Source organism: Pezoporus flaviventris, unplaced genomic scaffold (genome assembly GCF_033815535.1).
Source record: "Pezoporus flaviventris isolate CSIRO_AGI_PZ_B2104156 unplaced genomic scaffold, CSIRO_AGI_Pfla_v1 ptg000031l, whole genome shotgun sequence".
NCBI lineage: Eukaryota > Metazoa > Chordata > Aves > Psittaciformes > Psittacidae > Pezoporus > Pezoporus flaviventris.
This window is the reverse complement of record NW_026892579.1, coordinates 8,323,937-8,351,727: the sequence shown is the minus strand read 5'-3', so window position 1 is coordinate 8,351,727 and position 27,791 is coordinate 8,323,937. Positions and strand designations below refer to the sequence as shown.

Genomic DNA, 27,791 nt, shown 5'->3' with positions numbered 1-27,791 from the left:
AGAAAGAGCTGTATGATTTTTTGTTACTGCTTAATGCCTAAGTTGTAAATATTATCTAGTCTTAAACTGTATTTTGGTTTTAGGAAGTTTTGGAGTATCTGCACTAAATTGTAGTCCTTGTCAATCAGAACTCTTGAGGATGTTATTGGAACTGGCCCTAGAGTATCTTCCAATATCAACAAAAATATTTTTTCTCTCAAGATGAAATACCTTTTTCTAACATATGTAAGGTGCTCTCTATTCTTCAGTCTCTAAAAGGTGAGCTACTTTGTCACTGATGAGTCAACAAAGAAGAAGGATGCTTTATACTTAATTAAATGGAATATATAATAGAAACAGGAGACGACTAACTCTTAAAACAGCCCACAGAGAGCTCCAAATAATAAACGTTGCACTTGAAGTGAGATGATGATAGCTGAAAATGCATTAAGTAGACAGAGAAACAAAGACAAATGAAGGTCAGAACTCAGTCAAGCAGGCTGAAGTGGAGTAAACACTTTGTCAGGAGGGTAGCCTATGTTAGTGCTAATGTGTTTTGCACTAGTATGGTGCCTATAAAATACTGACTCATGGCATCAGAGTAAATGACGAAAATCTACAACAGTTTTACCTTATGTACACATGCAGGAACAGTAAGACCATAAGAAAGAGTCTTGCCTATTAATGTTGGATTGTGGTTTGTTTTTTTTTTTAAATATTGCATCATGTGAAAGAACTGGTAACAAATGGTGACAGTTGTTACATAAATGTGTTACAGTTCTGAAGCTGAGTTTTGATTGATAATTGGTAGAAGAAAAAAGATGAGACAGTACCAGAAACACACCATCTAGCTGTTATTTTTAGAATGTTGTTCAGAAAACCAGATGAATCAGTCTAAACTTCATCTGCAGGGTTATTTCTTTCTAAACTCTAAAAGGAGGGTTTGAGAACTCCTCTGTGTAAAGAACTACAGCTGATGCCAGCTGAGCCGTATATAATGGACCGGCTGACTCAGAGTTTCCATTGCATGTCACCAGACTTGAGTCTTGGTAGGGAAGTACAGACTTACTCTATTAAAACACTCATGGCTGGTGGCCTCAGATATTTCTGATCATAAGATTTGGGAGTCTCCAAAGGCACGTTTCTGACAACATTTACAAAATATTACTACTTAGCACTGGTGTAGGTGTTACAGAAATTCTTGTTAAACAGCTTGAAATTACCTGCCTTTTATGTCCCTAATTGGAGGAATTTTTGAATTGCCTGCTTTTTGCACAGCTGAAGTAGATTGTTCAGCTATGATAAAGATACATACTGTAATCCTCTATGGACCGTGGGTTTATGTCTGCGTAAAAGCAAAAGAAGTATTCCGTCTTCCTTTCTTATCCATTTGAAATGCATTTGCCTTTTATTTTCCACCTGTTTCCTCTCTGACTCCCCAGGTTTTTAATTTTGATGTTTGGATATCCACCAAGGTACCCATGAAGTTCCTAGATGTATAGCTCAGTGGTCAGGTGCTTCAGTTTGTGGATTTTGCTAAAGTTTGAAGTCTTTGATTTTTATTTATTTTAGGGATCAACTTTTAATACTTGATACCTCCCCAGAAATGGGGTGTATTTATATGGTTTGGGTGAGAAAGTATATCACAGAATAATTCCACAGGCTTTGGCAGAAGGGTGGTTGAGATCTCCATGTGATAAAAGAATGAACCTGAATAGTGGTGATACCTGTAATTTCTTACCTAAGGAGAGACATGAGAAATTATTTCCTTTCCCGCATGCAATTATATCACTGTTGCTGTGCCTCTCAGGTACTCAGCACACTGGTGATCTCTCTTGTACTTAACAGTACTTCAGTCCTAAGTATTGAATAAAATTATATAATTGAATTACAATATTGAATAAAAATTGCATAAACTGTTTGCTTACCACCAATCTTAAAATCTCCAGCAGCATCCTAGTTGTGTTGCTGCTTTTAGTGCTTCCATTGTTTTCTTTTTCACTTGATGGGATTATTGTCCACCTACCTGTTGCTGTTTGATGGTGAGAGATGTGGTGGGCTAGCTCTGTGATGTTTCTATCCAGCAGTTCCTTTCACTTTCTTGAATATTTTCATGCTTTATCTCATCAAAACGTTTTGACTTCAGCTACTCTTTGTCCAGATAAGTGTTTTTTCAGAGGTGATGCGTGAAGCTGTTTTTGGCTCTCAAGATGATTATCTTCTTGGTTTCTGGTTAAGAAGTCCATAGCAGTGGCTGGGGAATAAAATGGAGGAAGAAAATAAACAGTATATATAACTTTGAGGAGAGGATATAGTATATACTGCTCTGAAACGCTGCTAAAAACATTTAGAAGGTTTTGTAATCGTACATTTCCATAGATGTCCCAGGGAAGTTGCATGGTTATGAATGGGAAAGCAGGGTGGTTCATAGGACTGCAAATGAGAGAACTGGCTTAGAGACAGGCTTTAATACCTGCCTGGGGGTTAGCCGGTGAGAAGCTGTAGCTTATTCCCATTCATTTTCAGAAGAATTTTTGGAATGCCAGCAGGGCTTCATTCTCCTGTGCTTGCATAAGAACCATTTCTACAGGTTTTTCATTCTTGTGTCTAGATAAAACCCAAAGTCCTGGTTATGGACAGCCATTAACAGTTGCTCAAAATAACTTCTTGTGGGAGGGTTTTAGGTAAGTAGTTACGCTTAGCCTACGGCACATTTGTCTAGCAATTTCAGTTAGAAAATATTTTTTATTTACTGTTTTTAGCACTATTGCAGTGCTTTAGAACCACATTACACTGTAGGTACAGCACATTTCATCAGCTGGGGAGTTGTGACATTGCCGTGCATTTCTTATGGGTTTTGTTTCAGCCTCTTGGAGCCAGTGACTATTTGGAAATATCAAAGCACTTTGACACAGTCTTTGTTCGTGACATACCGCTTCTTACAGTGGCAAAAAGGACACAAGCTCGTCGCTTCATTACTCTTATTGATACCTTTTATGAGCATAAGGTGAGAACCAAGCCTTTCCTATGTGTGCAGAGTAATATTGGGAGCTCTAAAATCTGACATCCAATTGGTTTGAAGTAAGGCTTTCTATAGTAATGATTTGGAAAACATAAGCAGAATGCACTAGCTCTGCAAAGAACCATCATTCCAGCTTCACAAAAGAGGTCTCATCACTATAAAGGCAAATAAGCAGGTTTTGGTTTGTTGGTTTTTATATTTCTGTGAGTATTGAACATGACCATACATACAAGCCTGAGCTCATTTGCCTTTCCCGAATAGGGATGTTATTTCCTTCCTAACCCAGGAAATCCACAGAAACCATGTCATCATTTTAATAAGGAAAGATTGTGCTGCCAGCTGTGCTGAGTAAATTTAAATTTTTTAGATTTTAATCTGCATGGGCAGTTAGTCAGGAATCAGCCTTCCTGAACAGGGTACTGAGGAGTTAATAGCATAGTTACATTATTAAGTTTAAAGGAAACAATCACTGTAGGCTTTATGTGAGGTTGCAGAACTGCTAATGGAATAGTAATGATAAATACAGCACTTCATGTGAATTTACAGAGGTTTCAATCATGGAAGCAAAATCAGCACCATTAAAACAAAGAGAAGTTCATGTTTAAGATGATTTTTTAAAAGTAATACAAGGTATGAAACCCTGTCCTGTGTGTGATTATATGTGCACACACTTAAATATTTATGCAATCAGGAAAGATCGAGATTATTTTTTTTCCAAAGAATGTCCTGGCAAGATCATCAGAAAGGCCCCACTTCAGCAAGGTATTGAACAAAGTGCATGAGTAGTCTTATTCAGGTCAGCCAGATTCTTTGTACTTTACGATTTGGAAGTGGACAATTTCTAAGAGGATACGCTAATACTTATAAACTAATAATAGTGTGTTAGAAATAAGGGGGGTGAGGTTGTCTGCTCTACCTACATGCTGTCATTAAGAATTGCAAGCAAACAGCTGCTTCCTATTCCTTCCTCCACAGGAAAACCACAAGTGTTAAGCTCCTGTCACAAGTAGTTGTTAGGAAAAAAACACCTGAGAGAGCCTATTTGTGGAGACTTGTCCAGAGTGCAAATATATTGTCTGCCTACTCTCAGCAAGTATCTCCTCCTGTAAAAATACTTCAACCTGTCTTCATTGTAGCCCCCTGTGATACCCTACCTCACTGCAGATTGTACCTCCTTCCAGCACACGTGAAAACAGCATCATTATTGCTATTAGCAGATAACGTGCATTGTTATTACCGGTAATATGCACTTGAGTAGCATGGGTGAAAGGAAGAGTGGCTCCACTCAGCCTTCTGGAAAACTTGGAATTTAAACATTCTTTAGGTGGAAATATGTGTGCAGTGCACTTAGATACTGAGAGGAATTTTAACTGTGGGGGAGAAAGAAAGCATTGGTTACAAACACTTTATAGCTGTTACTGTAGAAAGTTGATTGTGAACTCATTGCCTGTATAGCAGATATTCTGAGGATTCACTACCATACTTATTCTGTTCTCTGTGTAAAAGTTACATGAATTGTTATTGAGAAAAAGATCTTGCAAGGTTAGTATTCCAAATGACCAAGTCAAGTAGATCTGTAACAGCAGTGCTAATGAGAGAAAAGGAAAATACCTTGAAAAGAAACAAGGTCGTGATTTGAAGTTTGCTTTCCATGAAACATGTATTTTTATCTGTTTTCTCCAAAGCCCAAGTGATGAGATTGTTGCCTCTTTTCCTTCTCTCAGGTGCGTATTATTTGTTCTGCAGTGGCTCCTCTCCAAAGCTTGTTCCTGGTAGAACATGACAGTGGTGAGATAGAGAACAACAGAGTCTTGATGGATGATTTGGACTTGAGCCATGTACGTGATAGTAATATCTTCTCCCTTTTTTAACAGAATTGGATTTGGTCTCATGATTAGAGCAGCATTTTAGGACGAGGAATCAAGTAAATATTTGACTAGTGATTTGCTGCTTTTTCTGCAGTGTGTCTTTTGCTCTCATAATAGCATGTTATTGATTCATAGTCAATGTCATGATATATAGAACCATTTTGCTGAAGTTAATCATTATATTTGCACAATCGTGTATGAAAATACTGATTTCAGTTTACATTTAAAATACAGAAATGAAAGTCTGTTTTACATCTTCCTAGACTACATAGGACTGCTTCACAAATCCTCACAAACAATACTATTTTGCACGGTACCAATTCTGGTTTTCCTTTTTCCCTATAGCCTAGTTATTGTTAATGAATTTTTAAATGATTTCTCTAAATCCGTATGCAAGTAGTCAACAGGAAAGTGAAAATAGATGGTTAACACATCATCATGCAGTTTTAAACCCAAGTTACTGTTTTGCTACATTCCTTCAGAAGATTACCTAGGTGAAATAGGTGTTTTCCTTTAATATTTGGACTTAAATTTCAGTTTTTTGGTGCTATGCTACTGTCTTGTATCATCAAGGCCTGTGAAACACTCAGCTTTAGGAGTTGGGTAGGATGGACTTTGGTACAGCTATGTCTCTCACAGTTAGTTCTGTGGTGTTGTTTTTCTGTATTAATGTAGGATTCCGCCAAAGGACTCTCCATGTTCACAGGAGAAGAGGAAATCTTTGCCTTTCAGCGTACTCTCTCTCGGCTTACAGAAATGCAGACTGAACAGTACTGGAAAGATGGAGACAGAAGCAAAAATATGTTGTAATTAAAAGTTGAATAAAATCACCAGAAGTAAAACTACAGAATTGGAAAGGTTTTTAGCACAACTGAAATAATAATTGCACTTTATCATCCGGACCATATTTTCTTTCATCAGTTGTTTTTTGTGCTTAAGAAATGAGGACTCGATTATTTTTCAGTACCATCAGTGTGTGGACATGTGAAATTTTGCCTTAATTTTCTTTTCTGTAAAATACAATGTTGATATTCAGTAAATTTAATGAGATTAGAATTTTTCTGGAGAATTGGTCTAGAGACAAAGTTGACGGGCTATGCAGGGTTCACAGTAGATTTAGAATGTCATGTGAAAAGGACACTTAATGGTTGATGCGCTGCTTCTGTCATGTACAATGCAGTTGGCACAAGAGAAAAATCAAATGCTGTCTCTATGAAACTCCTCATGTTGTATAGGTCCCTGATAGAATTCTGGAACTGCTCTGTTGTGTATTCTGTTGTGGGTTTATTTGCCCCTTATTTTCTGTGTGGAGCCATCTGCTGACTTTTCAGGCTCTAAGTTTCCTGTAATCAGCCTGTTAATCAGTTTAGTTCATTGTAAACTAATGGTTTGAGCCATGCAAGAACCCTGAGGAGGAGACTGAAGGCGCTTGAAACTGCACACAGTTAAAACCAAGGTAATCACTGCTGGGAAAAGAAACTATGACAGGACAGTGTATACTGTAACATATAAGTGCAAGTTAATACTCTAAATTTTGCAGTTCTTGCATGCCTGGATATGCTGCCTTTACACCAGCGTTATATGTCTACCCTGAATTTTCTCAGGCTTCATCTATACCTAACCTTATATTGCTTCTAGCACACCTGCTCTGATGTGGGGAGAGTGATCCTGCCCCTCTACACTGCTCTCATGAGACCTCACTTGGAGTATTGTGTGCAGTTCTGGTGTCCTCAACATAAAAAGGACATGGAACTGTTGGAACAAGTCCAGAGAAGGGCCACGAGGATGATCAGGGGACTGGAGCACCTCCCGTATGAAGAGAGGCTGAGAAAGTCGGGGCTGTTCATCCTGGAGAAGAGAAGGCTGCGTGGAGACCTCATAGCAGCCTTCCAGTATCTGAAGGGGGCCTATAGGGATGCTGGGGAGGGACTCTTCATTAGGGACTGTAGTGACAGGACAAGGGGTAACGGGTTAAAACTTAAACATTGGAAGTTTAGATTGGATATAAGGAGGAAGTTCTTCACTCTGAGCATGGTGAGGCACTGGAACAGGTTGCTTAAGGAAGTAGTAAGTAGTAAATGCTCCATCCATGGCAGTGTTCGGGGCAGGTTGGATGGAGTCTTGGGTGACATGGTTTAGTGGAAGGTGTCACTGCCCATGGCAGGGGCTTTGGAATTAGGTGATCTTAAGGTCTTTTCCAACCCCAACTATTCTATGACTCTGTAATTTTGGGGTTTAACAGAGACAAAATACAGTATTATGCTTATTGACTTATAGTGCATTTTTATAAAAGGTTAATTTAATAACATATTTAGAACCCCTGAAGAGGGAAAAATATTATGCAGATGGACTGAAAAGGTTGCCCTGATTGCTTAGGGAGGAGATAGATACATAACTCACTGTCCCCACATTTAAGGGGTTTTCTTAGACTTTGCAACATGACCTTTTTCTTGTACTGTATCTGTTCCCCAAAATATTCTTTTCTGCCTTTGTTTAGCCTGATTAAATTGTTTCAGTTGTAGCCCTCCATCACAGTTACAGAAAGCTTTTGAAAGGGATTTTGGGACAGCAGGGAAGACTGGACAGATCGTGTGCACTTGCATGCGTTTTGAGAATACAGATGGTTTGGAGCCATGTGCTCAAGTCTGGTTTTCTGTTCTGACCGCTTGTTTGTCTTGGAAGACTTACAGTGGCTATACCTGTTCTTCAAAGAATTTCTAAAGCCTATATTTATAGTTTACAAGTTATGCAGCTGTGTTGTTATTCCCACAAGGGTGACTACCATGGAGAATTTTAATGTGTATTAATGAAAACCCCAATCAGAATACATTGCTTATACTGCATGAGCAATGGCTATATGAATAATTGATGTATATTTTCAGAGATTTGTATTAGGTTTCTCAACAGAGGGACTATTGAGATTCATGCATATGTGTCTGTGTATATACACACCCCTATACTTACTATATACATATATATATAAATACAGATAAAACTAATTTATATAACTTAAGTGTGTCTGGTTCTGTATTTATACGTGGCAGTCTATACTCATGAGCCTGGGCCTGTGCTGACAGGCCTAGTGTCCATCCCTAGGGCATGATGGACAGCACTGGGCATGTCCTGGCCCAGGGTGCTGCATCACCTGCAGTCCTGAGGGTGATCCCAGCAGTCCTGTCCCCTGCTGCCTGGCCTGCTCCTGGCTGCTGCGAGACAGCAGTGGTCTGTGGCTTTTTATTACCACATTAAAATGTTGTATTTGCCAAAATGTAAAGAGTGAGATGCCTGTGAATAAACTATGCATACTCCTTGATGGCCTTAAAATTGCTGGATTTATGCTGGATGCCTCTATCCCAAGATCAAGTATTGGCTTTTTAGGTTTTCTTAACTTGTAAGTTCATGTCATCTAGGATCTGCAACAAATTTTTATTTCCCTTTTAGTAATTCAACAACCATTATTGCCAAGTTAATTTCAAAAGTAATTTTGAGTAATCCTATTAATGTGGTATTATATTTTGCTGTCACAGGAAGCAAAATCCTTGTCATTATGGACCATGCAAAATGTTTCATGTTGGTTTGTAAAGGCCACATGCTGGCTAAGAATCTCTCAGCTAACTTGTTTCAAATATTTGATTGACAAAGGAATGTTCTCAGTGCCTGAAAATCTAAATTACAGCTTCTGTGAGGATAGTTACTTTATCCATACAAACATTTTATCTTTAAAGCTGTATTTTCATTTTGCATTCTTGTGCAGTAGCTCTTACTTATATTTTAAATAAATAACGCAATTCTGTCTTTTAAAGTCACAGCTTTTCAGTATTTACCTTTTCACAGATTGAGGGAACAATTGCAGTAGTTTGGGTGTATCAAGACGGCCCTCCAAAGGTCTCTGGAGGGATCAGAGGTGCCTTCTTGCTGTTGTTGCTTTTGATCTAAAAAAGAAAACCATTAATGGCCTTTTTTGATTAAAGGTGACCATAATGACACTATAGCTGGATAATGTCACCTATTTTGAAGCAGTTTAAACATCGGAAAAAAAGACCTGACCAAGTTTCAAACAGTGCTTTTCATAGTCACCAGACATCTAACAAAGAGAAAGAACAGTCTCTCCATCAAGGCCTGTCTAAGAGGATCAAGATCCAGGAGGTTTCCTTCTGCAGTTACCTGGATCTGTGACTCAGTTTCCCTGTTGACAGAATGGGAATGATGTTACTTTCTGATTTGCTGACACTGGAGTACTGCCAGACTTCACTCATTAATATTCTAAGATGCTTGCTGAGGCTCTGGGATGAAAATACTTCAGTAAAGTATGTAAATAGTGCAAAAAATAATTTAGCTACTCAAAGTGGATTAGTTTCCTTGTTTGGGTTACAGAATTATTGCCATCAACTACATACACATCACGTGCCTCTTTGCTGTGAGGATATTTTTTAAATAAAGAATCTATTTTAAAGAAAGAAAAAAAAAAATAACCTGAGCTTTATGATTCAAACCTTCATCAAGTCAGGTAGATTTTCTTCTACTTTTAACAACACATTTCCTATATGATTCATTACAACCTTAGCTCCTGCACCTGTGAACTACAGTGGCTTTGTAAATTCTGTTGGGATTCTCCTTGTATACTGAGAATTATTTTTTTTAAATATATCATTTTGAGTCTAATATATAACAAACTGAACACTATTAAATTCTTCTGTTGAGAATAATTTATGTTGTAATAAAAATAAATAAATCCAGATTTTATAAACATTTCACTTATCATTCATGCTATTTTTAGGTAAGTAAGTGTTCTGAATAGAAAGGCCTTCTGTTAATGACTTGGTGAGATTTAGGTTTTTTATCTCTGTATCCAGGGGACAAAGTTGGATCTGCAGCACTGCAGGTTTCTGGGCACTTGCTTGCCTGGATGAGCCATAGCACCGCAGGCCATTGCCCAACATGGGGCTCAGCCTTTGGCAGGTGTGCCCAGGGCTTGTGAGCTCCTCCTCCAGAGGCAGTTTAGACTTGTCCTCTTCAGTTACTGCTGCTGGCAGCCTTCATTTTGGGGTTTAGAACCCTATTTTCTACCTGACTCTTTTCTTCAGCAACTTGAGGGTGAGGCACTGCAGCTTGAGCGCAAACCACAATTAAAGTGCTCTTTTTTTTTTTCCTGTTAATTTGTGATTCTTACTGTTCAAGATGTGCTTTTGCTGACAGCTAATTAGTGCTGCAGTTAGTTTTTACAGGCTCTGCACAGCTTGTAAAAGTGCCCCTGGGAAGCAGTTAGTTAACACTTGGGCAGGCAGGGAAGTCCCTGCTCTGATGGGCTGGGAGGGCCACTGCAGCCCCCGGTGCAGGCGCCCTCATGCAGCACCTCTTAAGTGTTGTGAATGGGAGAGCAAGGCTGCAGTGTGACACTTCTCCATGGATGCCAGTGGCAGAGGATCAAGAGTGTTTTACAGTTTGGGCTTGAGAAACCAGTGGTGTAAAGTTTTCTAGGAGGGGTTAAATTTGGGGGCTATTTTTATGCCTCCTACTGGAAACATTCAGTCTCCCCATTTCTTGCATGGAGGGACTGTCATACTGAGTATCGAGCTGTAACCAACTTGCTCCAGTATCTTGCCTGCAGCAGTGCAATATCCAGTGTTTGAGAATAGCATCCAGAAAATTTCTTAATACCCCCTCATTACAGATTTGCAGAGGTTTGTGGAGCAGGATGCCATATCCTCACCAGTGGTTGCATCCCTTGTTACTCACGTAAACACTGCATTCTTCTCCAGGCTAATTTAAATCTTTTATTTTTCCCCTCAAGCATCCTGCTGCAGTGAGACATCGGGGTCTAGTTATTTTGCTCAAGGAACAGTCCCTTTACATGCTTTGCTGCCTCTTCCAAAATACTTCAAGAACAGATGCAGCTAATCTGCCTTTGCAGTTTTGTTTGCCCAGTGGGTGTTTCTCTCATATCCCCCTCATCCATTTCCTGCCAGAGATGAGCAAACCCAATGTGTCCATCTCTTGACAGAGAAGAGCACTACTTGTCTTGGGATCCTTAATCTTTTGCTGTTGTTCTGCACCCTCATTTCTGATGTAAGTTCGTGTGTGTCTCTGCTTCCCAAGACTCCTGCACTTGGAGTTTCCTGCTGCTTGGCTTTGGGCCTTGAGAGCTCTGGTACATATGAAATACAGGTCTGGGGGTGCATCTGTGCCCCTGCAGAAAAGGGGACGTTTTCTGAACCCTGGGTTGCAGCAGTGCTTGCATCTGCCTTTCTCTCCCCCGAGAAGGACTTGCAGCAGCAGTGCCTTGCGTGAGAGCAGAGGGAGGATGGAGCAGATGGAGGATGCAGGCCACTTGCTCCCTCTCCAGCCTTCTGCATTCTCCACATATTTGTAAAACAACTTTTGTTTTAAATTGAATTGAATTCTAAGAGCGCCACTAAAATACAGAAATGCTTCTCACTGACCTATTACTCTGCATTCATGTTGGTAAAATTCTGGATGAGTTTCTATAGTCCTCCCGCCAGTTCTTTGTCAGGGTGAAGGGTTTAGTTGGCTCTGTTAATCCACTCTGTAGCTGAAATTGTTCATTTAAATTGTTATAAAAATCCACTCTTTTCCAATGCGAATCCTATATTCCCAGATTCAATTACTGCTGCCAGTGCAAAGACTTCAAATTCTTTGAGTGCAATCACACTGTGTCAGTCCAAAGCCAAATTGCAAACACTTATCCACAATTCCCCTTACTCAGCTTTAAGCTAATTTTTCCAGTTGGCAACAATAGCCATAAAAGTATAGGGAAAGATTATTAGAAGAGTTTAAGAAATGGTTGATCAGCTCCTCCACAAGCTGTGGTACAATTCTACAGCATCCTCTTCTTGCAAGGAGCAAAACTTTTCATTCTGTTACTTAATATATTTTTAGCACTAGGCTCTTCAGTGTCACAGTAATTAAGAGCGATCACAGCCAGTGAAAGACGAAGCATGGAACAAAAGATCAAGTGATTGTTTAAGCTGAAGTTAACTGAACCAAGAAAAGTAAGCTCACTGACATGAAGAAAAAGGCTTTCTTTGTATCCTCCGGTATTTTACAATTAGCAAAGCCAAACACACTTGTGTAACTTTTTCTACCTACAGTGATGGATAACGTTCAGGTCACAACATGATGTGTTGGGTGGTGAAGTTTTTTTCCTGCAGGCTTAAGAGCATCACTCATGTCAGGTCTTTCCTGTAGCTGAGGTACAATGTGCCCAATATCTCTTCCTGCTAGTCAAAGTTCAAACATTTTGCAAACAGCTAACAAAGTTAGTTGGGGTGGAGAGTGAAATTTGTTGAAAACATAGGCAGAGGACCAGTCTCCTTCAGTGGCAGTTGCTATCTACTGAAAAGTAACATTTCAGAGGCCAATGGAGAGAGGAGCAATTACTGTCCAGCGAAATTAAAATCTGAATAGGCTGCCATTTTCAGTGCTTCACTAGGATGGCTGTGATTGCTATAGAAACTTCTGAGAGTGAGACAGAGAGGTTTTCCAGCACTGGAAATTACAAATGGAGAAGGTTAGACTGGGTGCAAAGCCCATTCAGTCAGGCAGCTGCCAGTTGAGCCTCTTTGCCAAGTAGATTGTAGGAAACGCTGATTAAAATGTCCACTGAATGCACCAGGCAAATTAAATTTCAGTCACAGCCGGCTGGGCAGTTTCGGTGGGAAGATGGCTCCGGTGCACCTGGGCTCCCTCTCCCTCTGCAGAGAGCCTCTCCTGCGGGCACTTGCCCCCTCTCACAGGTATAGCAGGGATGCTGCAGCAGTCATGCTGTGGCAGTCTAAGGACACGGGTAAGATGAGGTTTGTGAGGAAAGCTGGTAGCAGCCAGTCTAATAAAGGACATCTGTGGGGAAAAAGCAAAGCCAGAGATGGTTCCAGGTGGGGGAGCAGTGTTCCTCCCCGAGCCCAGCTTTGCCGTCTCTCCAAGGGCACAAGAGCAGCAGATGAGGGCTGCTGCCATGTCCACCTCCATCTGACTGGGCTGGCACCCCCATTTTGTTGTGTGTGTTGTCCCCACCATGCTGATATATATGAACAAGAGTGCACTCTTTGAACACCTCATCTGCCAGCCCCTTCCCCTACAAACAGCCTGTGGTGGACAGCTGAAACTGTCCCTTTGGGTCAGAGCAGCAGGCAGTACAGCCAAAATCCTGCCGCAAACCAAGAGATGACTAAGCCTCCCACCAACAGTGGGAGCCTCCCACAAACAACTCAGACAAGCCCCTGAAATCCCCCTTGCAGCCCATCAGTCCCCAGTTTTGGCTGCACACCCAGGTGCATCTGCAACTCCACTAATGTCTCTCCTTAAGAGGATGCTCTTACCTCCTTTCCATACCCCCACTTCTGGTCCTTTCATCTATGCTGGGGGAGGGCTTAATATCCTTTTGTGTTCATCACTGGCCTTGAAAAAATGCTTGTCACCCTCCTGGCAGCAGGCTGGCAGCAGTTATTCCAGCCAATGCCCTGAAGGACCATCAGTATCTTTTGGTTTTATCACTATCGTTTCTTTTATTCCTCTCTCCCGTTTCTCCTTGGCCTCCTTTAATTTAGGCTGTCAGCCAGAAGAGTCTCAGGTAAGCTCAGACACATGTAATGCTGTGACAAAGTAACATAGCTATGTTCCTTCTCCTCCTCAAGCTGCATGTAGCCAGTGTACCAGCTCAGGCAGCATGGCCTTCAGTGTTGCACCACTTTACAACTGCTCTGCTTGGGCCAGTTGCTTTTCCAATTGTGCTTGGCTTTGAGACAGAACAATAAAACCACTTTGTGAATCAGTAGAAGTCCCTACCTGTCTATATCATGGTTTCCAAATATACCTCTTCTTCATAGGCTGTGCTTGAAAAAAAGTTTGCATTTAAGTACAAAAAATTATATGACCTGTACGAATAAGAACAATGAGATTTGTCACCCTGCGTGAGGGTGAACAATGTAACAAGTCACCACTTACTGAATCCATGAAATGTTTTCCTGTTTGGAATTTTCAGATTAAAAAAAACAATGCATTTTGACAGTAACTGTTATTGATATTTTGATCTGATTGTGATTCTGTTCATTTACGGTTTCTCAATACACAGTTCTTTAGAAGTCAAACTGACTTCATCTTCTGCTCCCAGAGCACCTGAAGGCAGTGCTCAAGGATTAAAATATCTGCTCAAGGCAATGTCAATAATTGTCTACTTAAGCTTTTTATATACATTGGTTATTTGGCTTCCTAATGGCTCACAGCAAGCTGTTACAGTGGTGTGTATGTATGTGTCTGTACACATATAGATATATGTATTCAAGGAACTATGAATGGGTTTTGCAGTGCTTTTGACTTGTAACCAACTGCTCCCACAGCCATGAGTTAAGGGCTGGTTAATGGATGTCAATCTGTCAATTCTTGAGCAATTTAGGAAATTAGTTATTGACATAATGGAGAAATTATGAGTGTATCACAGCAACTCATACTTGAGGACACCTCCGTCTGCTAAGATTGACCCTAATAATTAACAGCTTTACCCAGTGCTCCAGAGGTGCTTTATAAGGCACAAGGCTGAAGGTTAAACAGCTTCTGTGCATCAGATGTGCTTATTACATCAGTATGTCTATAATGGTTTTCCTGAAGCCACAGCAGCTTGTTAATTGATCGTTCTCATTTTACAGTCTTTCCCGGGGTCCCCTGTACCATTACAAAGCTGTGCCCTTGTCCTTCAGATTGCCTTTTCCTGTTCAGCTTGAGAACTAGTGTCCCCTCAACCAAACAGGGACCTGCCTGCCAACCGTTTGCTTGCCCTTGGTCAGCTGCACAGTGCTGCTTCCTCCTCCCCCAGCCCCACTCCCACCTCAGCTCCTCTTTCTGTGAAACTCAAAGGCACAATTGCCACCTACCTCCTGTTTAAGCATCTGCTACCGCAGTTCAGCATCCAGGCAGCTCAGTGGTTCCCTTCTGTTGGGTCCAGGGTTTATTTAAGTTTTCCAGAATGAGAAGGTGATGACAAATCAAAGGCCAAGTGTCATGAATGACTTGATGTGGAAGAGGAACAAAGTTTACAAGGTGAGCACGACCAACTGGTAAACCACCTGCTTCTCCCATCAACTGCTACAGATGGAAAGAAAACAGAAAAACTTTCTGGGCTGAGAACACTTTTGCCAGCTCACTGGGAGCTGAAGTTATTGAGGTGTTAATGCTGTATGTCCCAGGTGAGAAATCAGCTGCAAAATCCTCAGCTCTTGGGTCAAAATCCTTCAGTGTATCTGAGTACCTGGCTAGAGTGGAACGTAGGTCCCTATAAAGGAGAAGCTGGGCTTTAGCACCTCCTATCCTTTAAACAGGAAGATGACCGAAGAGACTAAAATCAGGGGAAAGTGGGTTTCAGCAGAGCTTCCCACTTCTTAAGACACAAACTCCCATCTTCCCATTTCTTAAAAGACACAAGCTCCCACCTTCCCATTGCCTTCACTCCACACCTCTTCCAGGGTCATCCAAGGGGGATGCATGAAGCCCTGTTATGCTACAGCTCTTGGGGAGATTTTACAGTTTCACTGGGGCTGAGATGCTCCTGATGAAAGGAGAGGATAGACGTGCTGTCAGGATTTGTGACCCCCCTCTCCCCTAACTTCAAAGCATTTGCCATCAGTGGCAACAGACAAGTTCATTGCTGTATTCCAAGTGGCTTGAGGCAGCACTATTCCATAATCTAGGCAAATTGCAGAACCCAGACTAAGGCAGGATATTAGCCTAAGAGGCTGACTCTGAGAAAAGAAAGCTAGTCTCTAATCCTGTTTTGTCAGAATACCTTTGTACTTGGGCACACAATATGCCATCATCTAGCTCCACCGTGTGTCGGGATCTCTCCTCTTGCCACAGGGGAGAGAATTTCTTTTTCCCTCACCAGTGTGGAAGCCCTAGCAATGCTCTCTCTTAATCGGGGTTTCAACAGCCACAAGCAGGACATTTGCACAGAGATAGCACTTGTTACTTGTGCTGTTCGACAGCACTTCCAATTGAAACACACAGCCTCGTCTTCTCCATAGTGTGAATAGTCTGGCCTCTCTGCTGGTAAGAAATTAGCAAGCAAAAAATCGGGGCTATAAAGTTCCAGACTGGCAAAGATCTATCGGGAAACCTGCCCTAAAGATAAGGGAAGGAGACATCTGGACAGCCCAGGACCCCCTAAGGCTTACATCTACCAGGGCTTCGAAAACATACCCACTTGCTCTGCAGTCATCTCCCCCAGAGACGAAATGGACCGTATGCCCCAGGACGGTGCCTCAGGCGTCCTTCTACCCTTAGTTAAAAAAGAGAAAGGGAAATATATATATATATAAAGCATATATATATCTCTAGATATGTTTTATGAGGGTTTCGCGTGGCGCTTGCAGCTGCGAGGGCTGACCAGCGGCCTGCAAGCGCGGCGAGGCCCACAAGATGGCAGAGCGGCCTCACGGCACACGGCCCAGCCCGAGCTGTTACCGGCTGCTGCTTCTGCAAACGCCATTCTAAAAATGACTGCTAAAATATGCCCAGACTTTTCACCTTGCCGTCAGACTGAGAACGAAGTGAAATAAACACACCGTGATAGCTTGGGCAGACATTCCTTTCAAACAAAAAGCGGAAACTCCGAAGACCATCGTTCCAGGCGAGGAGTAAAAGGTTAAGTGGCTGCACAGGGTGCTGTGGCAGCAGCACTGGGGCATGCTCCATGGCTGGCTGGAGGCAGAAGGCATGTGTGTGGTCACACCAAATGCTTTAGGGACAACCCATATTCCACGTGTCCTGGCTTGAGCGCAGCCAGCAACTCAGGGTCACACAGCCACTCGCTCATGCCCCGACCACCCTGGGTGGGATGGAAAAAGGCAAATCCCACAGGTTGAGATAAGAACAGTTTAGTAATTGAGAAAAAGTTTAATAATAAAAAGAAAAAGAGAGAGGAATAAACCCCAAGACAGACAAGTGATACACAATCCCATTGCTCACCATCCAGCCTGACCTAGGCTGCCTTGCCTTCCAAGTAACTCCCCCCAGTTTATGTACTGGGCATGACATGCTGTGGTATGGAATACCCCTTTGGTTAGTCTGGGTCAGGTGTCCTGTCCGTGCTTCCTCCTGGCTTCTTGTGCCCCTCCTCACTGGCAGAGCATGAGAGACTCACAAGTCCTTGATCAAGGTAAGCGCTACTTAGCGACAACTAAAACATCGATGTGTTATCAGCATTGTTCTCAGGCTGAACCCAAAGCACAGCACTGCACCAGCTACTAAGGAGAAAATTAACTCTATCCCAGCTGAAACCAAGACACCATGTCAGGTAGGGCTATCATCAAAAAGAGGTGCTAAGGGGTTGCAGTGGAAGCTTACGCAGGACTGGGATGACATGACCCTGTGACGCAGAAGATCTATATTTTTAATATACAACCATTTTTGGGAAGAGAGGGCTTCCTTGGAAGTGGACCTGCCTTCCTTATATTCAGATAAATATGACATACCACATCGCTTGGTCCTATCCCAGCCTTCCCCCCCAGAGCCAGATCCTGCCTTGAAATGGCTCAAGCAAAATCCTCCCATCTGCACCATCATGCAGGATCCCTTGACTCAGGGTACAAGGCATATGTGCTTTTGAGTGAAGCATCAGGCAGGCCCCCAGAAGCTCCCCGAGGTCTCCTGCATGGCTACCTTGTGACTTCTCAGGCAGGCACCTCCTCACCTGGATTGCTACCTCCAGCCTACCCTTTTTAGCATGTGTTGGCACCACATTGGCATGGTGTTGGGAGGCCATCTCCACCCTGGGGTGCAGAAGCTCTCAGGGGAGAATCATTACTGTTGCTACATGTGGGAAATTTTTGGCAAGTGGAACTGGTGAGTAATGCCATGCATGCCTGGGATTTTATTTAATTCTAGGATACTCAGTGTGTGTATAAGTGGTCTTATGAGAAAGGAAGAAAATCCTACCTTCAGGTGCAGCTGTGATGACAGCTCTCTGTATTGCTTTCTATATCTCAGTGAAAAAATCTCCTTAGTGTGGTCATCTTCATCTGCTGGAATCCTGACATTGTTCTCAAAAAATCACAACACCTGGAACAGCTTTGGAGTTGATACAGCCTCATTTCATCCCCAACAGTACAAGCCAATGCCCTCCAAGATGGGAAAGACCTGGCTTTTGAACAAGCCTGAAACCTTCACACTCTGAGATCCAGAGCACGTGTAGGATTTGGCTTATGGTGGACTCCTCAAGCACTTGTAGGATTTCACTTATGGTGGACTTCTCAAAGGAAACCCCACAAGTGTGGCTTTATAAAAAGAGATGGCCCTTGCTTGGGCTTGCTGTGGTTAAAAGCTTCAGGAAACTCCCCAGTCTTGTTCTGCCACCCCTTCATCACCACAGTCTCTCCACTCCTCCTCCCATGTGGTTCATCTTGCATCAATCCTCTCCACTGCCAGTATCCAGAGGAGAACGTGCAAGCTGTATCCTCTCCAGAAACATAGGCAAAGAGGCAAAGAAGATACTAAAAGACATGGGTCAACCTCTTTTTAACACGTCATGGGTTATTTGTGGGTTTTTTTAATTATTCTGTTGGATTTTTTTCAATGGGAGCAGCTCTTGTCTGCTTGGGCTTCCCCATGTGGGCTTCCCCTTCCAGGCTTATATCCTCTGCTGGCTGGTGCAAGCAGCAACTCATGCAGCCAGGTTTTGTTCTTGTGGGACATCAAACTCTTCCCCATATAGAGTGCAAACAACCCACATGGCATTCACTGAGCCATGCATCTGAATGCTCAGTGTTGTCGCATATTTAAGTACTTTGTAGGTTGTATCTCTTCATCCTCAAGCTCTAAAATATGCTAAAATCAAGTGGAAAATATAGACAAACTTGTTATGCTTACTCCCTCTGTGGCTTGCCTAAAGGCAGAAATGATGTTGAGAGTTTTTCAAGTCAAACTATTGTACAAGCACACTGAAGGGAGGCACATAAGAGACTTTTACTGGAAAACTTCATTCCTGCTGAGAACTTACTGGAACAGAAGTCTGGTGATACGTAGAAAAATTACCCCACTGTTTCAAGAAACAAGAACCATCAGTCCAGCCAGAGTGAAGAAGACATGAGGGAAGAAAATCAGCTCCAATCAAGTGTGCCAGAGCATAACCCTCTCTGCAGATCTCTTCTCACACGGGTCCAAGCCCATGAAACAATTTGCAATCAATGAATGCTGAAGTCTACTGTAGGAGCAAGCAGGCCATTAATGTAACAAGTCAATGAATTCTGACGGAGCTGACATTTCTGGAAAATTAGCTGGATTGCCAGGGTAACCAAACCACAAAAGGATGCAGGACACAATCAACACAAGGAAAGATACAGACGTTTGCTGAAAAGTTTTATGGGCATGACAAAATTAAATGAAACTGGATGTCCTAGAAAACAGTTTTCACTTTCATCATGTCTCTTGGCTGGATTCCACAGCATTGCAGAAATGTTTCTACAAGAATTGATTATTTCTCACATTCTAGGCCCTGGAGAGCTTCCCATGCCACTCAGAATAGTTAGGTCTTTTTGAGTACAGGCTTAGAGGTGAGATCTAAGCCAGCTGGGCAAAGCCACCATCCTTCAATTACACATTACTATGCATATGACTGAATCCTTCTACTGCTTTCCAGAGGCACCTTCCCCCATACTTTCCCCCCAGAAATAGAAAAAATTCTTAAGTTTTTTTTTCCCTTACTTAAAAATAAGTTTAGGACTTTCACTTATTATTTGGAGACCTCAGTTCAAACCCCTCTAACTTCCCAAGTTCTGGAGAATCCATGCACTAGGTTAACAGCTTGTGGGCTTTGATGACAACTGGATGACAGCTCCATCCCATCATTTGCCTTGTTTCAGCTCTGACTTTGTACAAAACTACCCTCTGGAACAAGGAGAAGCCAGAAAACCTGACTTCTAGCCTGAGAGAATAAAATTTTTGTTTCATCCCAAACATATGGGGAGGACCAGATTGTCCAGTGGAGGGCCACAAGGATGATCAGGGGTCTGGAGCATCTCTCTTATGAGGAGAGATTGCAGGAGCTGGGCCTGCTTAGTCTAGAGAAGAGAAGGCTGAGAGGGGATCTCAATAATGCATGTAAATATCCCGAAGACGGGTGCCAGGAACATAGTGCCAGACTTTTTTCAGTGCTGCACAGCGAGAGAACAAGGAGCAATGGCCACAGACTAAACCACAAGTAGTTTCACGTCAACATGAGGAAGAACTTTTTTATGTTGAGGGTGGCAGAGCACTGGAACAGGCTGTCCAAGGAGACTGTGGAGTCTCCCTCCCTGTAGACATTCAAACCCCACCTGGACGCATTCCTGTGTAACCTGCTCTAGGTGGCCCTGTCTTGGTAGGGTGGTTAGACTAGATGATCTCTAGAAGACCCTTCCAACACTAATGATTCTGTGAAGGGGGACCCCAGAAAAGACAAAGGAAATGAGAAAATCTAGATTTCCACTACCAACTGGTTTTCTGGGAGAGAAGTGCTGTTTTTAAAAGGAGATTAGAGCACTTTTCTAGATACAAATTGCAGGTATTTTGCAAAGATACCTTACTGCATTCCTCTCAATAGCTACAGCATTTACAGATTTGTACTTCTGGGTGAAAGGCACTTATCAAAAAGTTCCTGACAAGCTCTTATGTACACAGCACATCACTGACATACCCATCCCGTGTGAAATCTGTGCAAGAAAGGCAGGGTTCTTTTTCTCAAGTTATGACGAACAAATGGTGCCAGACTGAGTAAGAAGCAGCCTGCAAGATCTACTGCATTACAGAATATCAACACAGCACCATGTGCTGAGCCTGGTGGCAAAGGCAATACAAGGAAATGGGTACTAGGGAAACCAGGAGGCATGGAGAACAGGCCAGTCCAAAGCTCATGAAGATGAAACAATAACAAACAAAAAGGAAAACTACTTAGCCAAGCTACTACATGAGCCACTACGCATCATGAATTTTTATTCATGCTCTTCTAAGACAAAAGCCACTGATGCCAATCAGTACAGAGGGCTTGTGGACTGGAGAAAGATCAGCTTTCTGGTGGGTGTTGAGAATATGTTAGTAAAGCCCTGAGCAGAGAGATACAGTCCTTGCAGATACAGAGGGCACATTAGTGTGCCAGCAACTGGGCTGTCATTTTGATTCTTCCCTTCCGCTTTCTGCTAAGTGCTGTTTTACTCAGCCTTTCACAGGTTAAGGACAGATGGGAACCATTAGATCTTCACAGCTCCTTTGGGAACTGTTAGTCAGCCTCTTGCGTATCACAGCCCTTCAAACCTCACTGGCATACCTTGCCTGAGACTTGACTACAGTGTCACTCATGCTTTTAACTGCAGTTAGAGCACACCCATCAGAAGCATGCCCATCTTGGCTCGGACACATCTGGAAAATGTGCCAACTGCCCTGACAGCTTGTTACAGTGATTAATCACCTGCACAGTGATTAATCACCTTCATTCCAAGAAATTTTTGGCCAGGTTTTTTTCATCTGAATTCATCTGGTTTCAGCGTGCTGCTACACATTCCCATAATTTACTAGATTAAAGAGCCTTTCAGTACCTGATATTTTTCTCCCAGGGAAGTTTCTTCACCATCATAATCAATTCCCTGCTCAGTCTTTTTTGATAAGCTAGAGAGAGTGACTGCTTCACATCTCCCATTGCAAAGCATTTTCTTCAGGCTCTGAATCATTTTGTGTGGCTCTAATGTTCCACCACCCATTTTTCAACATCAATTTAAAACACGCAAGTCATCCCAGTGCTGGTCTCACAAATACAGTACATGCTCATATCCAGTTGCTTGTCCCTTATGACTTAAAATAAATCTATGCAGAATTTTAGGCAGATGCAAGCTGGCTTCCTTGCTGGCATTTAGAGCAACTGAAAAACAGCCAGTCACCTTCATTGGTGCTGCCATCTCAGCAGTCTCAGCAGGTGAAGAGAAAGCATGACAAAGCTGTCTCCCTGCTTGCTCACTGTAACATGATTCAACATTGAAAATCAAGGCTGACCCTGTGCAGGGTACACAGATATGGGCACAGACCATCTCTGGCACAGCTAGACCACATCCATGAGGATGAACTAGCCAATGGATACAGACTGACTGTATCCAGGCTGTTAAAACTTCTTACCCATCAAAGTGGAGTAGCTGCAACTAGACTTTTTGCATCCATGCCTGGGAACTGCTTGGGAAAGTGCTAGCAGCCTGGGCCAACACTGTGCCAGGGACCATTCTGCAGTCTTGCTGTGGACCCAGCTGAGTTGCAGTCCCTGGAGTGCTCTCCACCACCGCTCCCCCTTTACCAAGAGAGAGAAATCTTAACACAGAATCAGCCTCCAAGGAAGCAGGAGCATGAAGCAATTCCTTTGCTTTCTCCTTCTGAACCTTCTTTCCTCACAGGTCAGCAGGGTTTCAGATCAGACAGGTGGCAACAGGCTGGGGCATCCTTGAAGAGGCAAGATTTCCATTGCAACAGAGCTTCCAGCAGGAAGCTTCACCCAGGTATGTAAAACCAACAGAGCTGGTGGCACTTCACACCAGTTACAGGTAGAGGAGGCATCCAGGCTAAGCCTATGAACCAATTTTTCTCCAATTCCAGGGTTCTCAGATCAGGAGGTTGAGGAAAGAGTGATTTTTGAGAAAAATAATCTCCCCCCAGCTCCACAGAAGGGAACAAAAATACCTGATGTCTAGTATTTTTTTAGATTTTGGCTAGAACAATAGGAACATTCTTTCTTTCCACTGATTTTTTCCCTTTCTTTTATTCTGTCAGTGGCAGAAAATGCTGAATCACAAACCTGGAGCTTTAACAAAAAAAAAAAAAAAAAGTATTCCTATGCAGAAGAAACAAATCTTACATCATTTCATGCTTCCTGCTCTCTGGTGCCACGTTCCTCATTTTCAGGCTGTTTTAAAGGTCAGCTTCACAGAACAAACCCTGATCTCAGACATGGGATGCATGCAGCCTCTCACTCCAGGATCTTTTCTCACATGATTAGTCCCAACATTCCTGCAAGTAGAACAGTCCCCATCACCAAAAAAAAAAGGCAAGATATTTTTTCTTCCCATTCCCCAAGTTAATATTCACCACCAACACAGCCTCATTTATTTCTTAGGCTGGGGGGCTACTTCAGCAGTGTAATGCTATTGCCATCTATGGGCAAGTAATAGTCTTATCAGTCACACATACAAGTTAAAGTCAGAATACATACTTAAACTGACAATTACTCTCAGTAATGCTTAAGGGACTTCAAAGAAGATTTTATTTAAGATTTTCCAGTACCTAAGACATAGAATCTGGATAAAAGCTAATCAAAGACAGCAATTACTTCTCATGGTATTTGTTTTAATCCTCATTGAGTATTCATTCAACTGGCTTCATTTTGCCTGAAGTATGTTATTTGATGCTATAATTTGAGCAGGCGGGTGAGGTCATGTGAAGGTGTTGATCCAGAAGCAGCATGCATACTCTACTTGTTCTGAACAAAAGAGCTGAACTTATTTAAAATTACTACTATCAATTATCAAACATTTAACAAATGATGGAAGGCACAACATGATGAACAAGCTTCAGTGCTACAGGAAAGCTGAAGATTAATTGCTTGTTTAATAGCGCTTTTAAAAATGTAAGATTTCAACCTTAATAAAAGAACCAGACAATTAATCTACTGGTCATAAATGACAAAAATATACTGACAAAACAATCTGAAGTGTAAAAGTTACTGCAAACACTTTTTAGTTTGCTTATGCCTCAAAGAATGTCTCTTTTTCAGTGACCTAGAGGACCATGTTCATATGAAAAAGTTTCTATCAGTATCTGTACAAAATATAAAGCAAAACTGAAGCTCCCACTCACTGTGAGACTCTACAGATGACATTTAAAAGAAAGCACAGCACCACAGCAAGATGAAAAATGATCTTTCTGTTAAACTGTAACTAGCCAGATGATTATAATGCTCTCAGGTTCATGATAAAGGTATAAAGATTGCCTCCCTTGCCTGCAGAGCTCATTGCCAGGTGGCACGAACTATGCATGGTTAACTCAGAGTCAGCCTCTACTTGTTGGTCTCTGCTGAACCACTGAAAGGAAAATGCCTGGGCCCCAAGAGCAAAGATTGCCCCACAGCTCATCATGCAGCAAAAGAAAAAGCCCAAAACCAGCAGCTAAGGCATTGGACCCCTCTCAGCAACTTGCCAGAGGAAGGGCACTGAAAGTCTTAACCTTGCAGAAGTCATACAAAAAGAACCAAAGCACAAAGAACTACTCTAGCAAAGTTAGAACAAAAATGTTTGGATTTGATTTCTGGAAGAAAGAGAGAGAGGTGTTTGTGAATAAGCACAAGAATAGGCATATAGTTCATTGACCAAAGAACTATAAACAAAAGCACTTTCGTTCATTCCTCAATTACTTGCTCTTATTTTCTCTTGCAGTCACATGCCTATGTGGGCCTATACTGTTTGAAAACATGATTCATTAAGATGCCTTAAATCACAGCCAAGTATTGTACTATTAACACTGACTTTAACTTTCCTGTTAGTATAATTTGTTTCATAACTGTATCTCTTACATGACCAAATCCCCACACTGATTCCTTGAAAAGTTTTCGTTGGTATGTGCACTGTATTTCCAAAGTGCTTCAGATTTAAGGGCTTCATGCCCCACCCCTCATCATTGTTTCACTGTTTCATTTTTGCAGGGACATCCCCTTCTTTTCAGGAGATTGAAATATCCAGTAATCTGAAACAGATTTGGTGACCCTATGGCATTAAATCATGCTTTGTGGTGCTTTATTCCCGCTCCAAAAGACTTTATGCATTAGCGAGTACATAAAATTGCACCAGAGACTGAATACGTATTGAAAAGTAATAAATGATTCCATATGGTCTTAATTTTTCAAAGCAGTGCACCACTGTTTTGAAGCAATAGGGTTTCATTTTCCAATTAGGAAGATTTTAAAATAGCCCTTCTAACCCACAGATACGGGAACACTCTCACTTAAGATATTCTCCTCAGCTGAGAGATCTGGGTGCACCAACAGTTTTCACAGTCAAATGGCGTCCTTGGTTAGCCAGCTAGCAAGGGTACAATTAGCCAAGGCAGTTAATTTCTTCCTTTTATTCAAAAAAGCTTGTGTCATCATTACTGCGAAGACACAGGTCACAAAGCCTCTGTGAGCAAACTGAATAGCATACGTTCCTCTTTAAGCTTCACGTACTTGAACATCTGTCAGATCTCAGCTACAGTTCCTCCACGGTTTTCCCTGTTTACTTCCAAGGGAAAAAAAAAATCCATTTTGATAAAACAGGGCTTATAGTACCTCTACTTGGATATATCTTAAGCTTAACATGCCTACTATGAAGAGTAGCTACTGTATTTAGAAAATGCAAGGCTCATCAGCAGATCAGTTCTCAGCATGTATTCAGTTATGTGTGCTCACTTAAACAGTACCCCCCAAAGAAACAACTTAATAAAATCAAGCCCCACTCTCCCTGTCATGGCTCTCTGCAGGTAAAACAGCAGTGAATGACTTATGCACACCTTTAACACGGCAGTTTGCTAGACTGAAGAAAATGCTTTTGCAAGGCAGGCAAAGATGCATATAAATGGAAGACTTCAACTTTTCAGATTCCAGGAGGAGTTTCCAGGGCAGCTAGCTATAATTGCATGCCCCAAACACATTTAAGTGACATTCACGAGCCGCAAGGAACATAAGGACTTTAATATCAGAAGCAGGACAAGAACAGAACTGAGGCATTAAAGTTAAGAAATGCCCTCCCAAAAGCCCCAGGTCAACCAGTGCATAATCCCAGAGGCTCTGGAGTCCTATTTTTAAATTGCTAGCATCCCAAGACACAGGACATTCTGCCTTTCACATACCCAGAACCACCCCACATTGGGCAGCTCCATGCCCCTCCTCACCCTGGGCCCAGCACTGGAATTCAGAGCTCAGACACGTCTCCATGCAAGATGAGACCCACGTTCCGGGCTGTGCAACCTGCTCACAACACATCCAACACATACCAGTGGGCTCCAGCTCCTTATGGCACACTGCTATGATTGTTCTTCCAAGATGCAACAGCAGGTATGAGGTACCCATCTCTACAGCACTGCTAGATGTGGCATGTCTCAAACACTCAGGAAATGTGACCCCTTTCCCATTCCTCTGACTTGCTGCAGCTCCTGAGTCAGCAGCCGCTCAGTTCCTCCAGGGTGGGAGAGAGAGAACCAGCTGCAGATGCTTATCATTGACTTCCCCACCATGTGCTGAGCCTCTGACTGCTTTTGCTTAACACTCCACCAGCCCCTTTGAACCCTTTCTCAACTCCCCAGGGGGGAGAAATTCCTTCCCTCCTCCGTGTGCATCCATAGCAGGAGACCCAAGGTCAACTTCTCCCCCTTCAGCCCAATGGGGTTCAGATGACTCCTTCTGACCTTCCTGAAGAGTATCTTATCCAGGAGGTAGGCTAGCCTGAAGAATATCCACTGGGAGGGAGGCTAGCCTAACATGCACTCCCATTTTCAAACAGCCTGTTGAACCCGTACTGCTGCCTGGGGGAAGAGGGTGGGGATTCAGGATTCACGGGAGCAATCTAGGAGAGGCCATGACTTAGCAATAATAACATTGCCACAGGGGAGGGAGAGGAACAACCTTGGATTTCAGTCCCCTTCTCAAAGTTTGCTCACTGTGCTTTACATCAAATGTTTGTCAGAGAACAAAACACAAAGTTCTGGGAAAAGAACCAGGAGCCGTATCTCCAGCTTCTAGGCAAGTGCTCTGATCACTGCAGATACAGAATGACAGGGGAAGGGAGGTGCTTGGACTTCTTCCTCCTGCGGCCACACACCGGAGACAATAATTAATTATTTGGAAGAACTGAAATAGGCTCTATGTAGGCACCTGCTCTCAAAAAGAGCTGCTAGGCTGAGCCTTGGCAAAGGGAAATCCTTTCCTGTAGCACTCACTCTCTTTACCTGATCCCCGATTAAAGCTCCTGTTGTACGAGTGTGCCTTATGTTTGCAGGCAGAGGGAAGCAGAACTGTGAAAGGTGGTTATTTCAGGGCTGTGATGTATAAGAACCACTACTGTGAAGAAGGGATTGAAGCTACATCCTCTGCACAGCACCGTGTAGACAGGTCAGCCACCTTGGGGACATGTTTTGCTCCATGAAGCCAACCAACGATGCAGTTTTAGAGGTGCAGCTTTTGAGTCTGTCAGTGATGCAACTCTAGACACTTGGCTCGCTGGATCGTTGTTCCCAAAACGCACCCACTCCCTGACCCTCACCCCATGTTCAGGCCTCCATTGCTTCAGGCAGCGCTGCGAGTCCCCTCCAGAGGTAGGCTTCAGCTTAGCTCTGAGACAAGGGCAACAGGGAAACCAAGGTATGGCTTTGCTCATCCCTCGGTGCAGCTGTAGCTTCTGGCTGAAGGTAACGTTCAGTGCGAGTGCCACAGTACCTTCCGGAAAGCCTTTTCTCCCAGCGCCGCTGTCAGCCGTACCCGAAGCCTGCCCACTGCTTTCCCCTGCTGAACGAGAGGGCAGCTCCGCGGGATGGGGCCCGGGCAGGGCTTGCAGGGACCGTACCGAAGCCGCCCGTCCCCACCATGCATCAGCGGCCGCCTCCCCGCCAGCCTCACGACAGCCAGGCCCCGGTGGCCGCTGCTCACCCCGACAGCCAGTCCCGCAGCAGGCCGGCCCGGGGCCCAGCCATCCCTCCCGGCCCGCCGCTGCTGCTGCTGCCGCTGCCTCCAGGGTGCGGCCCGGGCCGAGCCGAGCCGAGCCCGCCCAAGGCCGTCACGGGGGTTGAGGGAGGGTGTTGGCTCCCATACACTAAGCACCGAGACGGCGCCGGGCTCCCCGGCCGAGTCCCCGAGCGCCGGCGACACCGCCCCTCCCCCACCACACACC

General features: G+C 43.1%; 1 protein-coding gene and 1 long non-coding RNA gene across 8 annotated transcripts in view; one reads left to right on the top strand and one right to left on the bottom strand.

The window, feature by feature from the left end:
- AFG1L (AFG1 like ATPase) overlaps positions 1-8,180 on the top strand; it is a 61,588-nt gene extending 53,408 nt beyond the window's left edge. For 3 of the 4 annotated variants that reach the window (XM_061460163.1, XM_061460161.1, XM_061460160.1), the window contains exons 11-13: positions 2,846-2,986; positions 4,726-4,839; positions 5,545-8,180. In XM_061460163.1, the coding sequence (XP_061316147.1) occupies positions 2,846-2,986; positions 4,726-4,839; positions 5,545-5,679 (390 nt within the window). In that variant the 3' untranslated portion in view covers positions 5,680-8,180. The remainder of the gene's footprint in view (positions 1-2,845; positions 2,987-4,725; positions 4,840-5,544) is intronic. The other variant, XM_061460162.1, reaches the window with a different exon arrangement.
- On the bottom strand, positions 1,885-27,551 carry LOC133272727 (uncharacterized). Of its 4 annotated transcripts, XR_009744531.1 has the most exons (6): positions 27,341-27,551; positions 14,754-14,888; positions 9,343-9,442; positions 5,360-5,642; positions 4,252-4,863; positions 1,885-2,233 (listed from the first exon to the last, which is right to left on the bottom strand). It is a non-coding gene; the product is annotated as an uncharacterized LOC133272727 (long non-coding RNA). The 4 variants fall into 4 exon arrangements; XR_009744529.1 differs by lacking the exon at positions 4,252-4,863; XR_009744530.1 differs by lacking the exons at positions 4,252-4,863; positions 5,360-5,642 and having other exon boundaries at positions 27,168-27,548.
- Between the last annotated feature and the right edge of the window lie 240 nt (positions 27,552-27,791).